General features: G+C 39.0%; 1 protein-coding gene across 1 annotated transcript; it reads right to left on the reverse strand.

Annotated features, from left to right (window-relative positions):
• Window positions 1-308: 308 nt before the first annotated feature.
• rspo4 (R-spondin 4) lies at window positions 309-8,059 on the reverse strand (the record flags this gene model as incomplete). The annotated part of the gene is made up of 5 exons (XM_080846768.1): window positions 309-319; window positions 5,549-5,746; window positions 7,316-7,453; window positions 7,609-7,797; window positions 7,993-8,059. The coding sequence occupies 5 exons, from the start codon at window positions 8,057-8,059 to the stop codon at window positions 309-311; spliced, it is 603 nt and encodes a 200-aa protein (XP_080702894.1).
• Window positions 8,060-16,653: the final 8,594 nt, after the last annotated feature.

Genomic DNA, 16,653 nt, shown 5'->3' on the forward strand with positions numbered 1-16,653 from the left:
GTTTGTAAAGTAAGAGCTTATTGTGGTTGGATGTAAAATGATATCCTTGTGTCTGCTGCTGAACTTAAAGAATTTTGCAGTCTTTGCATGCTTTTTTTCTTGATAAAAGCCACTCACTAAGGGTAACTGTGGTATTTATAAAGTCATTACTAGCATCCGAGCTCACCTTGAGGTATAGAACATGTATATGCATATCAGCGTTTGAAGCATACATACCGTGCTTTCCAATATTTATCACAATAGGATTTCACTATCAATTCTGCAGACCTTAAAAAAAGACACAACTCAATTACAAAAAGGGGACTAGTTCAGAGGTAACCTAGGGAACAGAGGCAATTGTGGAATGTAGAAACAATGACGATTTTGCAGTCAAACTAAAGGACCACCTATTACTTGTTGAAAACTACACCAGATATGGTTATCGTACTCGGTTCGTATCGTAATCGGTTATTATGTGCAGTCCTCATATCATTTCAGAATAAAGAACCTTTATTAAGACTCTATTATACTGTCATATACACAAGGTATCACTGATTCAATGCTAATGGAGCACATGCTGCCAGAAAGTGGAGGAGTCTATTTGCCTGCCGAGATTCAGGACACATGTTAGGATTTGAGCTGTTTTGAAAAGAGGGAACCGTTTATTCCATATGCTTTTCATTTAAATTGAATGTTTTGGTCACTGTAATTTCCTTATTTAAAATCAGTGTTTTAATCTTGTTATTAGAGAAGTCTGGTTGGAGGCCGTTCTTGGATTGCGCTGCCCTAGCTACAGATGTAACGTCAATCCGTGGCTATTGTACATTTCACCCTTGTTTGTGGACAGACATTTAAAATCAAGTAAATCAGTTGAAAAACAAGAGATGCATCGTTTTGGACCAGGTCCTCAGACTTCAAAGGTACAGCATTAGCCAACTAATAAGAAAAATCATACAGTCTTTAACGAATTTAAGTTATTTCCTCTGTTGGCATGTCTACTTGGTCTACCTGGGGGAAAAAAAGAAAACACGCAAGGAACTGTGGCTACATAATGTGATGAGAATTTGAGCTGCACCAGAAACTGAATAAGATACTTATCTTTGTGTATTACACGGTACCAGTTTTTGAAAGTTACTGGCCCTGCTGCTGGGACCAACCCTCTGCACGGTCTTTTCATCTGCGCAAATAAATCTGTCAACAAATACTGAAACACAATAATATCTTTCATCGCCCCTGTGGCTCTCCCTGAATCTATCCCACTGGAGAGAGCTTAGGAGAGCAAAAGTTTCAAAACTGACGGGTCGCTTAATTGAATGTTGACATGGAGCTCGACAACTTACCCCACATTGTAAAACGTATCGCACTGGCAAACTGCTAAAAACAGCACAAAGGTCTGCGCTGTTCTAACGGGAGAGCGGTGTTAAATGTGTGCAAAATGATGTGCAGTGCTCCTTAATGAGACCCAGAGTCCCCGTAGAGCCAGTTATTCCACTCCAGCTTTCTGGCTTGTACGTCACTGCACTCCTCAAAGACTTGGCCTACTTTAATTGACTGACTTTTATTTCTAAGCGTCGTAAAAATGTCAAGCACAGATAAAACAGTTTCACTCTACTTGGTAATGTCAACATTTTATGTGAATTTAAATTGAATACAACTGTCCTTGATCAAATAACTCTAAAACAAACCACATTAGAATAAGAGGAAACCATAGGCACAATGCATCTTTTTGATTACCGAGAATTCAGGTATGGAAAAATATTGACAAGAAATTCACAAGCAAGTTATTGAAAACTCCTGTTAATGCTGTTCCTAAGAATGCATGATGTGGATGGATACATACATGCACTTAGCACAAAGTTGATGATTAGCTGACTCGAGTCACTAAATGCCTAATGGTGTCATGCAGTTCTTCAATGCTGCATTTCTCTAAACACATTTCAGCTATACAGCCGCGGAAAAAATTAAGAGACCACTTCAAAATGATCAGTTTCTCTAGTTTTACTATTTATTGGTATGTGTTAAAGCAAAATGTACATTTTTGTTTTATTCTATAACCTACTGGCAACATTCCTACCAAATTTCAAATAAAAATATTGTCATTTAGATCATTTATTTGCAGAAAAATGACAATTGGTCAAAATAGCAAAAAAGATGCAGTGTCTTCAGATCTCGAATAATACAAAGAAAACAAGCTCATATTCATTTTTAAACTACACAATACTAATGCTTTAACTTAGGAAGAGTTCAGAAATCAATATTTGGTGGAATAACCAGCTCGGCTTCTTTTCATGGCTTGTGACCATCCATCTTCCTCTTGATCACATTTCAGAGTTTTTTTTATGGGATTCAGGTCTCGAAATTGGGCTGGCCATGACAGGGTTCTGATCTGGTGATACTCCATCCACACCTTTACTGGCCTGGCTGTGTGGCATGGAGCATTGCCCTGCTGGAAAAAACACTTCTCAGAGTTGGGGAACATTGTCAGAGCAAAAGGAAGCAAGTTTTTCTTCCGGGACAACGTTGTACTTTGCCTGGCTGAGGTTTGTAAAAGACCATAAGGATTGAACCAAAGCCGACTGGAGGGTCTCCTAGTTCGTCTTCTCTGATGAGTCCAATTTCACAGTAGGTGCAAGACTCTGTGGCTTGTAGGCCTCTCCAGGTCTCCGTCTAACCATCAGACGACCATGTGTTGGGCAAAGCTGAAAATTGGACTCATCAGAGAAGACGAACTAGGAGACCCTCCAGTCCGCTTTGGTTCAATCCTTATGGTCTTTTACAAACCTCAGCCAGGCAAAGTACAACGTTGTCCTGGAAGAAAAACTTGCTTCCTTTTGCTCTGACAATGTTCCCCAACTCTGAGAAGTGTTTTTTCCAGCAGGGCAATGCTCCATGCCACACAGCCAGGCCAGTAAAGGTGTGGATGGAGTATCACCAGATCAGGACCCTGTCATGGCCAGCCCAATTTCGAGACCTGAATCCCATAAAAAAAACTCTGAAATGTGATCAAGAGGAAGATGGATGGTCACAAGCCATGAAAAGAAGCCGAGCTGCTTGAATTCTTGCGCCAGGAGTAGCATAAAGTCACCCAACGGCAATGTGAAAGACTGGTGGAGAGCATGCCAAGACACATGAAAGTTGTGATTTTAAATCAAGGTTATTCCACCAAATACTGATTTCTGAACTCTTCCTAAGTTAAAGCATTAGTATTGTGTAGTTTAAAAATGAATATGAGCTTGTTTTCTTTGCCTTATTCGAGATCTGAAGACACTGCATCTTTTTTGCTATTTTGACCAATTGTCATTTTTCTGCAAATAAATTATCTAAATGACAATATTTTTATTTGAAATTTGGTAGGAATGTTGCCAGTAGGTTATAGAATAAAAGAAAAATGCAAATTTTACTTTAACACATACCAATAAATAGTAAAACCAGAGAAACTGATAATTTTGAAGTGGTCTCTTAATTTTTTTCTGCGGCTGTATATTCGAAAGTATAGTCAGTATATTGTTTATAACATTCAAAGATAATTATTATATGGGTTGTTGCAAAATCCTAAATGTTGCTAATGATGAGTTGACAAACAGCTGCTGGGCCTACCCCAATAATCACTAAAACACACTGACTTTTAACCATAGGAACAACTGACTTTTCTCCAAACAACCCCCACCCCCCTGCCAACTCTACAACTTGAAAAAAAGAAGCAATCACCTTTGTAGTTTTCTACACTGCAAGTCTAAACTCTGTATTCACAAGGCCTTTAATAAAGACTTTAAGCAGTCACAACCATTTTTTTTTTAAGCATTTCATCACCTTTAGCAAAACGTCAGCAGTAAATCAAACTTCCTGAGCACACTCTACAGGAGCAACTACGAAAGAGTAAATTAGCTTTTGTTCTCTGATGACTGTGATGTTCAAAAAACTTAAGAAATTCCACATAAATATCCCACTAATATTTAAGACCATTGTCGAAGCTAAGTGGTTCCTGAGTTGGATGTGAAACGATGCACCTGTTCACTATCTAATTTATGAATGATGTAATAGAGTTTTTTGGGTTGCATTGTTTGATTGGTGTGGACAGTACTGGCCACAACCTTTAATCATGTCATGGCAACAACTAAAACATTAAAGAAAAGTATATAGGATGATTTACAATTTACTTACTACATACATATCTTTAAAAAAAATATCTTCAGTAGCCAAGTACATCGTTTCATCTTCCTATTCACATTCTGTAGGTTTCGTCAAGCATGCCCTACCTGGCATTTAAACTCACTAAGCAATTTAATGTCAGGATTGCTTCTTATATGGGAGTAGGCATAGTGCAATATAGTGTGTAAGCATGCCCTCGTGGCGAGCTATCTATATTAGATCAACAATTTAACTACTGATTGGTCTTTAAAGTCTTGCAAGAGGTGCATTTGACACATGGAATACAAGCTAAAACAAGTATCTGAATAAAACTTTAAATATGTTCATAAACTCTAGTGGGGGAAGATGTGCAAAGATATATATATATATATACACACACAGTATTATATATATATATATATATATATAATATCTAGTAACAAAAGAAAAGATGTGTACCAAAGCATGTTTGTCTCCTATCCCATCAATTCCATTGTCAATCACTACCCAGAAGGCTTGGGTTACACCGTCATCTGAAAGCAATAAGGATGGATATGAAAATTATCAAAAGGGACATAAAGTAATCTGGGCGAGCAGAGAGGAATGCCAGAGAATGCCATGCGGATTTTTCCTCACAGATGGGTGTTATTAGGGACTGCTGATGGCTTCTCTGAGTCGGACTGAGGGAGATCATGTTTCTCTCTCTCATAATGCCACTGGACATCTGATCTGCCAATGATAATGATAATTGCAGCAAACAAATGATTTCCAGTGTAGCATCAAGTGGAAAAAACACAAGCCGCTTAAACAGAAAATATCTCAGGATTGACTGGATGAGGAAGCCGTCGTGCATTCCGATGTTTACTACTTTTTTTTTCCATGTCATGTGCAAACCATGGAACGACAAACAGCTACTATGGGTATTGTTTTCGAGTAAACATCTAAACCAGGATATGAAAGATAATTAAAAAATGATGCTTTTAAGACAGGAGTTGGAAGAGGGGAAATCTAGGAGTATACTGTACTAAAGAGTCAGAAACAAGACATAGTTTTGTTTGCTACCATGTGGCTTTTTATAGTTTTTTTCTTCTGCGGTGATACCAAGCACACACAAATAATGCCAGTGGTGCCTGTCTTGGTTCACTATTTTGATGCTTGAGGAAAAAACTTCTAACATATATTTTCAGTATCTGCAATAGCAAGCACATGTTGATTTGATTTCCAGTAGACGGCTAATTATGGTATGAAAGCGCTCTAGGTGAACTCTGTACAAACTGATGCCTTTGCTTTGTAACCGTCTGAGCCAAGAATTCACTGAAGCTGTGCACGTGGGTGGGAGAGAGATCACAGACTAAACAACATCTGATGTGATTTGACTCCAGTTTTGCGGCAGAGATGAAAAGAGAACAGTTCAGACACCCCCCCCCCCCCCTCATCTCACCTTTACGACACCTCTTCTTCATGCGGCACCTCCTGCTCTCTTTCGAAGGATGGCAAAGGGAGGACAGCTCCTTGGGCACTTTCAAGGTCAGGACCCAGGTCCTCGTCTGATGGCCCCATCGGGCGCCACAGCTCAGTCCGTTGTGTTGACAAGGACTCCACTCACCCCAGTAACCGAAGGGGCTGAAAAGGCAACCCTCTTGAAAGCAACAAGAGTGAAATCAGATTGCTAGCAGCACAATAAATATAAACAGAAACCTCATGAAAATTGTTTACTAAAGCCTCACATGACAACCCCTCAGTTTGGAAAAGATCCTTTGAAAAATAAGGGTCCGGGTCTGGTGCTGGGGGTGGATGGGCTCCCAATTCACTTATTAACACTTGGAGATAATTTGTTGTTTTAGAACAAAGGCTCACAATTTAAGCCAAGCTTGTTCACTGGTGTCTGTCACTGACACTTGTATTTATCCTATAGGAACTGTTTCTAATCTTAAGATTGTGACATACCAGCTTCCACAGGCTGTACTCATAGTCTGCTAGCCTGCTGTGTGAACAAATGAGTGAAAAAGCAAGACTACAGGCCTCAACACTATAGTCTGGTCTCATATTGCTAAGTTCATACAAGAAACATCTTGATCCAATGAAAGAGCATCAACATACAGTGTGGTTACTGTTCAGGCTTTCCCACGCCTCTGTCAGGCTATATTTAGGCAGCCAAACAGGTATATTAAGAGACACCCAAGTGTATCTAGTGACCCACTTTAAACATTTGTTACTTTTTCATCCATTGAAGAGAGAAGCACTTGTTTTTCCTCCATGGAAGTGGCAGGTCCTACTAACTAGGCACCCTGTTCATTTGGCCTGCATATGCTCTGCAGTAAAAAAGATGGTGATGCACAGACTGAAAGGTTTTTTTGAAACCATGGACAAATAAAGTATTTTCTGTTCCTTCAATTATGTAATGTATAATTATTTTGATAGTTAATATGTTTGAAGTATAACTTTGATAGTAATATACAGTAATCCCAAATTGGCAACTGCATTGCTTTGGTAGATAGCTAGAGACAAATGTATGTATAGAACAAACATTTAAGGCAAACATTTAAGGCCTGATTGCAGCTGAAGTAATGTAAAAGGCAAATAGGTTTCTGTGAAGGCTCAAGAGATATACCAGAACTGTCATATGCTGGGATGATTGTACATACCCACAGTCCTAAAGCATCTCTTGTTTTTGCCATGAAACTGAATCAAACTACAACACAAACTAAGTAAGTGTTTGAAGAATTGTAGATCAAGTTCACAACTCTAATTAATCAACTGGCATGGTGATGGCAAACATGGTAATATAAATAAATGGCAAATAGACCAAACAGGCTAAAAAGGGGGTATGGGTACTGAATGTTAAATGTTTCTGTTTAAGATTTAACAGGTGTAATTGAGCAAATTCCCAGGTAATTCTAAGCGAATCACCTGGGAACTGTATATTAGACCGCTGCTGCCGTATAGCATATTCATTTATTTGTGTATGTGTGAGTGTGTGTGTGTGTGTGTGTGTGTGTGTGTGTGTGTGTGTGTGTGTGTGTGTGTGTGTGTGTGTGTGTGTGTGTGTGTGTGTATGTGTGTGTGTGTGGATAAGCCATGTATACAGATCACTGGAGTGTTACTTAGAAATGAGAGACCTCTGAACGCCTTGACTGACCAATCAGGATAGTGGATTACGCAGAGATGTGAAATAAGGAAGAAAGAAAGAAGTTAGAGGGGAACTCACCAATGCAATCTGTTAGGTGTGGGAGAGTGCCTTCAGGACAGCTGCTGAGGCACTTGCCTTTGAAAAGCTGAAATCCACCTTTGCATTTAGTGCAGAAGTCTTTGCTGAAGCATCGCTCGCACTCTGGTGCTTTGCATTCTGGGGGGGAAAATACCAGTGCATTGGAGCATTGGAGTCAGCAGCATATTGTCATTATCTACAAAGCATCCTGTGGATGGGAAAGCATCAAACCAATTGTGGCCCTATATGAAGCACATTCCAGCCCAACCACAGCGGTGATTTAGTGAACTCACTCATGCAGCGGTTCATGTCCTTGCCACGCATGCCAAAGTGGCCGACAGGGCAGGAGTGCAGACAGGAGCCATGGTGAGTCATGCCCTGCCTCTGCAGGAACAGGAAGAGCTTCTCTGGGCATCGCAGGCAGCCATTTTCTCTGGAGCAATCAAGACAGTTCTTGCAGTCCTGAGGGTTGTCTTTCGTGGCTGTACAAAGTAAGGGAAAGGTGATTACAAAATTGACATCAGAGAGGGTCTTTATGACTTCAATGAAGCGGCTAAAGTCAGCTGGACAAGCATCATGCTGTTTGAAGATTTTGTTGGGCCAGAAATGTTTTTTAAGGTCTTCAACACCTACAGAAAAAAAATCCTTTGATTGGTACAATACCCTTTATTACATACTTGAAACACCTGCAACTCCAATCGTTTCATACGCAATGGGGACACTGCCATAATCACAGAATTCCATATGCTTCCATTTGCTTCCATATGCTTCCAAAAGGCAAAAGGTCAAAAACGATGTTCTGTTCAAAGACAGAGATATATCTATCATAGTGGTTCATCTGGCTTGGTCAAAGACAGAGATATATCTAGCATAGTGGTTATCTTGCTTGGTTTCTTTGAAGAAGAAATAAATCATAGTTGATGTAAAAAAAACTACTATTTCTAGCCTTTTCAAGCAGCAGTCTACAATACTGTGCTATAAAATAGATTTCAATATGTGCTTACACAATCTAATCAGACCCAAGACCCGAGGTCATCCCCATTGGCTAGAATTGTAATACGATTTGGTTGTAGTTCAAATATTAAGTAGTGAAATTCAGATTCCAAACTCTCCAGTAGTTTTATTGTAGTTCCCAAGAACATTGAAAAATATATATCAATAAAACTGGAATATTATAGATATTTTATTAATGTGCAATACTGTATAGGTTCAACTCATATACAAAACCCAAAGGAACGCCAACAATAAGGGAAAAAGGGCAATTAGAAACCACCAGTGATTGTGTAGTGGTGCATTTTTTTTTTTTTTAAGATTCTTAAATCTACTGATATTCGTTGATGACTAGCATAGCCATTTTTAATTTGTGCATACATTATTAACGATTACAAAAACAATGGTTGTCTCAATGAATTTGCATGTTATAGGTTAAAAGATGATAACCTATAGGTGTAAGATGGCTGTAACCTGCTCCTACCATCCTAGCTTATCACTAACTGGCACAACAGGCTTTAAAAGTAAGCATCTTACATAACCAAACCAAAACTGTAACTGCACACAGGTAGATATGACAATTCTGGGTTTAGACCAGCATGTTTTCTGTGCATGTACAACAGCAACAGCAAACGTGTAACTTCATTACTGCAGAAGTGGCTAGATCCATGACAGAACCAGCTGAACTATTAGCTCATCAGCATTATTTACTGCCGTCGTACGTTTGGCTAGATTTTCTTACTGCTTTATTAGCCATTCTGAGGTCATAGCTAAATTCAAATAATGACCTGACTTCATTTAGTTTCTCTTTGATGTTTAAAAAATTATGACTTTTGTTTTTATCCGTCCCATGTGTGTGTAAAGTCCTGTCATATGAAAATAAATCAAAGGGGTAGCTATTAAGCTGCCAGGACAAAGCCAACTACTCACCCACAGGGGAGCGTTATGGCAAAATATGACCATACCTCATGAGAGGGACTACTTAACATTTTCCATAATGTGGTCGCCATAAAACTGCCATCGCTTTTCCTGAGAGTTAACCTAGGTGCTGGAAGAGTTATTCCAGTTGTCACAGTCATATGTTGTGATTCATTAAAACATGCTTGTGAATGGTGGGTAAGTTTCATATCAGACAACGGAAACACAAAAAGTGTTACAATCTACAGTGTAAGGTAGAATAACTGCAGTATGCGTAAGTGACTGCAGTGCAACCACAAGCTTCAGCACACCTTAGAAACCCACTGCCCCTTCCATTACTCACAGTGCTGGAACATGCAGCTTTTACCTACTGTAATATGTTCCTCATGTACTTGCATGTTAGGAGTTCAGTGAATGAGATAGGACTCTAGGATAGGACATTTCTGTATCTTCTCTCTTTTGTCATATCCCCCAGAGCAGCCAGGGGCACCGAGAGGTCTTAGCGACGTGTTTCTGATCACCATCCTGTCCTTTGTAACTGAAATGAGGGGAGACAACCCAACCGCAGAGAGTGAGATCACAACCTCACACAGTCGGAACAACTGACGGAACAATGAAGAATAACCTGGGATTCCATGTCCATGACTGCCTATATATTTTGGCACACTGATGTCTTACACACCAAAGCATAGATAATGGAAGGGGGATTTAGCATTGGATTGAGTTTGAGTGGTTCGATTAGTAGACCTACTCAGATGATTAATCTAATTAAAACCATTATGGTGACATGCCACAGGAGGACTGCACTCTTTGTCCTTTGTCACTTCCTTAACCAGTGATGTAGTGGTCCCTGGAGAAGTGGGTATACTCTTAATTTGCATTTTTTTTAAGCAGCCCATACTTGCCGCACAGGATAAACGCCCTGTTTTAAGAAGTGGGTATACACAATGCTGACTGAAAAATAAGTGGGTATACTCCGTATACCTGCATATACCCTGGACTACACCACTGTCCTTACTCATAGAATAAACAACAAAGCCAAACTGTTAAAGTGCACTGGTAGGTAACTTAAGGTCAGTCTCGCTTAATTATTTTGTCAGTCTTGACTATTGACTCTTGTGGTGAAATAAAGCCGATTAGAGTCATAGGGAGATCCTAGCATTTTCCATAAGAGCACATATCTACAAGATCTACAAAAATCTACAAGATAGTTTAATCTATTGGATTCGGGTATCTGAGACTGCTGAGTGCCGAGTCTTGGATGGATTCCAACGCATTAGATACACAAGCTTTATTGCCATATCTGCTTCTTGATGAATTTCTTCATGTACTTATTCATGAACTTTATCACCTAAAAAAATTCCCCTACACATCATTATACATGTAGATTATAGGCATTGTATGTGTTGAAGCACAACGATGTTGTTTATCATGTAATGCAGACAGTGACACAATGTCAAATACATGAATAAAATACTAAAGCACGGACAGCAAAGTCCATTTCTCACTGCCAAAACAGCCCTCACAACCGCCCAACTTCACATTGAATGTGCTAATCATGTACACACTGCTACAAATGTGAGGTAAATGTAGGTTTGCAAATAAACCTTTGCACTGGAAATATTCTGACGCTTATATCTAAACTACGCTGCGTCACAGCAATTCATAACGGCAACAAATAAAGAACAGACACCACAAGGACAATGGCATCTGCCTTTAATCCCAAAATATAACACCATACTTCCTTGCTATGGGAATCTGTTTCCTATGAATGTAACCATCCAGATACAGTTATATTTATCATGGCATTACTCAGGTACAGAGGAGCCATAGTCTAGGCCAGAGGAGAACATGTGATGTCAATTACTCACATGGAAGGCATAAGGTTATATTTCAGCCTGAGCTTTTGGTATCTTTCCCTGTTGATGATGTGAGTAATCATATTATGTTGTCTATACCAGTGCTTTCTGGGGAATTTAAACCTTAAGCCTGTAGTTATTCAGGAAGGTGGTTTTACTTTTAAGAGAGAAAAAAAGGTAACAACAATCCCACTGCCCAGTGTTGAAACTGCACATCTCCAGTACTACAAACTAGGCAAAAGTGTTTCTGTGATTCCTACAGGGGATCACAGAATTCTCTAGATGGCGGAATTCCCTTGTTTTAAGAAATGTAAAAATATCATTGAGTTGAAAGTGACATTTGGGTCACAGATTAACTAGTGTCATAACAGACAGAGAGATGAACGCAAGTTAAATGCAATCCCCAATGACTTGACTGGTTTGGTGTTTGATGCTCCTTGCTCCTGTCAGTCACCGCCACAACTAAAGGACACGGGAAACTGTTCAGAGATTATTTGAACAATTTCTTAAAAGTAGGTGAACAGGCATCACGTCACAAACATATTTGTTTCTTTCTTAGAGTAGAAGGTCTCATGAAATTCCATTTAAAAATGTTTAGCAATACTGCATCAGATAACAAAAATTATACAACGTGCAATATGAATAGATACAATGTTTACTTGTTTGCATGTGTCAGAGGCTTTATAGACATAAAAGTAGGGGTGGAAATCACTGGAGGCCCACCATACAATATCACCATGAAACTTGTGCCACAGAATAATTATTTTCAGTCTTTTGGGGATTTGCCATATATTGCTCATTGTGTCAGCATGTTTTACAATACATTGCAATTGATTTTCGATTGTCTTCCAACAGGACAGAGAAAAAAACGTTTATGTTTTAGGTTGACAATTTAAATGTAACCAGATCCAGCCTATTTAGATGAAGGGGGCAATCCCAAACTGTATCGATTCTCTCATCTCTTACTTGTAGTTGTTATTTCCAGATCGTTATGCGTTTTAATGTTCTCTCTTTGTATTAAGAGATTAAAAGGCATAACGATCTGGAAATGATAATAACGCCTACAAGTAAATGTCCTAATTTGAAGCTTAGCCAACGGCAGTCTATACCCTGTTGTTTGACAGAGGTGCAAGGTTGAGGAGTCTGTGGCTGTCAGCTGTGAACTTTGACTTACTGTGGCATCGCGCTGTGAGATTGTAACCACAACCAGCTGCCTCAAAGCCCTCTATGCGGTTTACAGCCTATCTCTTCAATTAAGGTTTCACTGAAATGTCTTGAATGCAGTAGCGAGGAAATAGCAAACTTTAACAAAAACGTAATTGCACTAAGTATACAAGCTATTAATATTTCTTTTATCCTCTCTAATCTCTGACACTGCAGAGAATTATTAGCATTGAAATTAGCTATTTCTGAATCTGTCTCCATCCTATTCCAAATAGAGCCTATTCCATCTTTTTGCTATGTCTCCACAGTAGCCTCATAACAAGACTTGGGGATGGAAGTGTCAACGGTTTTAACCTACATGTAAGTTAAGGTTGTATTATCACTCTCGCATATGAGTAATTAAAATGCGTAAGGTAACATTGTATAGACACACAACTACATCGTAACAATTCCATATGATTTCTATATGAGCGTAATTCAAATAGCATAACGTTAGTCTCTGTCGAGACATAAAGTTGGGACAAACTATTAAGGCTTTTAAGCCTGCAATATATAATTCTTCAAAACTATAATAAAAGATCAACCAAACCGCAGAAACTGTTTGAGAGAAGTCGTTGTAAAAACACGTTTAAATGCTCACCTCTTGGTTTTCTTGTTGTCGAACTCAACATGAAACAATTACAAACCAAGATTAGAAGGGCAAATAGTCGCAAATGCATCTGTGCTAACGACAGCCACCTCAGTGCAGGTTCCGTGACATCTGAGCGGACTGTGATGTGCGCAGATAAAAAACGGTACCAAGCAAAGCCAAGCGAACTCCAAATCCAGGAGGTGGGGGAACTGTTGTTTTCCCGCACTAGTTTTTTTTGTGGGGGGGGGGGGGACGCCAATAAAACGAATCCTTTGAAAGACTGCATCAGTGTTATTATTATTAACCCTTTAAGGGCTATGTCCCATAAACAGCCCGTAACTAATGTCAGTTACACAATCTGGTCGATACAATAAGAATTTTTTAGATTAGACCATTTTGATCAGCTGAAGCACTTAGTTGAATGTCTTTGTAGGGGCCTACTTCAGCAGTTGTAAATCATACGGCCTGATTATTTTTTTGCTTCAAAATAATTAAAACAATGTTTTATTTCTGTTTATTTCACTCATCTTTCTGAGATATCAGAACAAATCTTTTTTACTATAAAAAAAAGTAGGCTAAAAAGCTGTCATTACAACAGATTGTTATTCTGATAAACCCTACAGACTACTGTTTTGATGGTTAAAAAAGAATGGGATGTGGAGTAGATATCTTCAACCCAGAGGACAATTTTGCATTCCTGGGGTAACTGAATTACAGCCAGGGTTGAATTTACTGTGGTTATAATGCCCAAATTATGTCCTCCTTCTTTTCATTTTGAGGCTTGGGGTTAGACTTGTTTATTTTATCGAATAGGTCCAGAGCATCATTAGTGTTTGAAGGATGAGTGGAGGCTCTTTGGAAGTTAGACATCGAGGGGCTATTATAGTTTAGTCCCTTGTTATGACTAACAACATATGTTTGTTTCTAGTAGTTGACTTTGCTCAGACTTCTAATTTGAATTACACATTAAACTTTAGGAGGCAAATAAGCACGCCATTGAAATCTATTTTGGTGTGTGATTCAACTTCCAGAATAAAAGAGATTATTGAAAAAGTTGTTTAAATTCCATTATGTCATTCTCTCTCCCCCATCCAACAATTACCCTCATATTGTTGGCACATCTATCCCTTTGATTTCCTGATGAAATATTTAAGCATGTCTTTGATTTGTTCACCTTTGGATATGTGGATGATAATTGATATGAATGGAGTGATACGGTCTAAAACACAAACAAACACACAAAAACAACAACAACAACAAAAAAAACACAAGGACTGAATGGATTAAGGATAAACTTTTAGTTCTGTTATATTTGATTCATTTGACATACATGATTATATCGTCTCTTTACAAAAGATGTCAATTTCTACAGTGCGGTCTAACTAGTGTCTTTCTTTTAGAATTGGTTTTATAACCAAGATATCAGCTCAAACATTCAAAGCAGAACTAGAAAGCTTGACCTCTATGTCTGCTGACATTCCCCCTCACAACAATTGTTTGCTGTTTGACAAAGAAGAACATGTTTTGTTAGTCAACCAAGTGATGGAAACAAGAAGAGCTGTTTGCGAGGTTGTGAAAGGTCCTGGAATTTGGATCTACTTGGTTTTGATTTGACCGAAATATTATTGATGGTGACACTAGAGGATTTGTGTGGAGCACGCAATCAGAGGGCTAACATACTGAAATAGAGACCACATTTTATTTGGAATCAGTAGAGTAATATCCTCCAATGCACTATTTTAGGGCTCTTTTTTTCACAAAGCCTTCTTACTATCTTACTACTCGACCCGCCTCCATCCATGTTTCTTAACTGGAGGCTAAACTGACAAATCCCATTCACACTACTTAAAAATGAATAATTTAGCTGCTAAATATTGACCTTCCAGTCCTGAAAGAACGGTTTTGCCATTAATCTAACCACAAAGAAACACAACTTCATTCATTTAATGAATAGATTGCTTGGCCAAAGGACACCTATTTGGGCTGTATGAACTCCTGATGCAAGTGACAGGTCTGCCTTTGATAATGGTGAGAGATGGGAAGGGGCCTATGTGTGCATGACAACACGTTAAATGTACAACAGATGCTGCCCTTAGTCGTGTGAGTTACTGGCTGGGTAGTGGCACGCCATGGTGCTTGTATCTGCACAGTGTTGTCTGGACACTTCATGTCTCATCTCAGGCGCACTGTTCCCACATGGTGACTGCCCCTGGTCTTTGCAGACTGCCATTTGTTGTGTGTGTGTGTGTGTGTGTGTGTGTGTGTGTGTGTGTGTGTGTGTGTGTGTGTGTGTGTGTGTGGTGATGGTGTGTGTGTGTGTGTGTGTGTGTGTGGGGGGGGGGGGGGTATCTGCTGTTTCATGTTTGCAAGTTTTGATTGATCTGAATTTGGTTTTGGTCAAAGAAAAGTGATATCAGTGTGAACTTCCTTCTTTTCTGCTCTTGTCACAGAAATCTGGATAGTTGTGCTGTCCCTGTCATATTCATATGTGAATGGCTAACGCTACATTTGCTGCAATTAAAAGGTTGCCTTCATAATTAAAGCACACATATTTGACAAGTTTCATTGATAAATGAAAAAGGCATGGAACTGAAGAAATAAAACTGACTGTGTACTGATGACTATGTTTGGAATGGACAGATGTGGACAAAATTGTTGGTACCCTTCCCTTAAGAAAGAAAAACCCACAATGGTCACTGAAATAACTTGAAACTGACAAGCTCCAGTTTTGTCTCATCTGTCCAAAGGATAATCTCCCAGAAGCCCTGTGGCTTGTCAATATGCATTTTGGCAAATTCCAGTCTCGCTTTTAAATGATTTGCTTTCAACAGTGGTGTCCTCCTCGGTTCACTTTGGCTCAAGCAGCGAGGGATGGTGCGATCTTACACTGATGTACCTTGACCTTGGAGTTCACCTCTAATCTCGTTGGAAGTTGTTCTGGGCTCTTTTGGTTACCATTTGTATTATCCATCTCTTCAATTTGTCATCAATTTTCCTCTTGCGGCCACGTCCAGGGAGGTTCAGTCCCCTGGACCTTAAACTTCTCAATAATATGTGCAACTGTAGTCACAGGAACATCAAGCTGCTTGGAGACGTTCTTATAGCCTTTACCTATAACATGCTTGTCTATAATTTTCTTTCTAACCTCATAAAACAATTCAGTCCTTAGCTTTCTGTGGTCCATGTTCAGTGTGGTACACACCATGATACCAAACACCACAGTGATTATTTTTCACCCTTTAAAAAGGCAGACTGACTGATTACAAGTTTGAAGACACCTGTAATGCTAATAAGAGGACACACCTTAGTTTAACATGTCCTTATGGTCAAATTATTTGTAATCTTTTCTAGGGGCCAGGCCAGTTTAGTTTTTTTTATTATTGTTATTCTGTTGAACCACAATTCAAAAGCAATGTCTGATTTTCATTAGTTTATTTTCAGTAGATTTTTATTTATTATTACTCTTGTCAGTTTCAAGTTATTTCAGTAACCATTGTGGCTTTTTCTTTCTTAAATGGAAGGGTACCAACAATTTTGTCCACGTCTTTATGGGCAGGACATATGGTTTTGTCATCAGGTTGTTTTCTTATGTTTACTCGCCATGTTCTTTTGAAATGGTATTGCCTAGTAGCATTATAAAAATGAGTCTATACCTCACACGTTCTTTAATAGAGTGATGCTTGACTGCACAATCCCTACATTTCATTCAGTTGTTCCCTACCATTTTTAGTTTGTTTGGGATCTCTGTGACGTAATTTCGGTGCACAATCGGTCTG

This window comes from Sprattus sprattus (assembly GCF_963457725.1).
Source record: "Sprattus sprattus genome assembly, chromosome: 10".
Classification (NCBI taxonomy): Eukaryota; Metazoa; Chordata; class Actinopteri; order Clupeiformes; family Clupeidae; genus Sprattus; species Sprattus sprattus.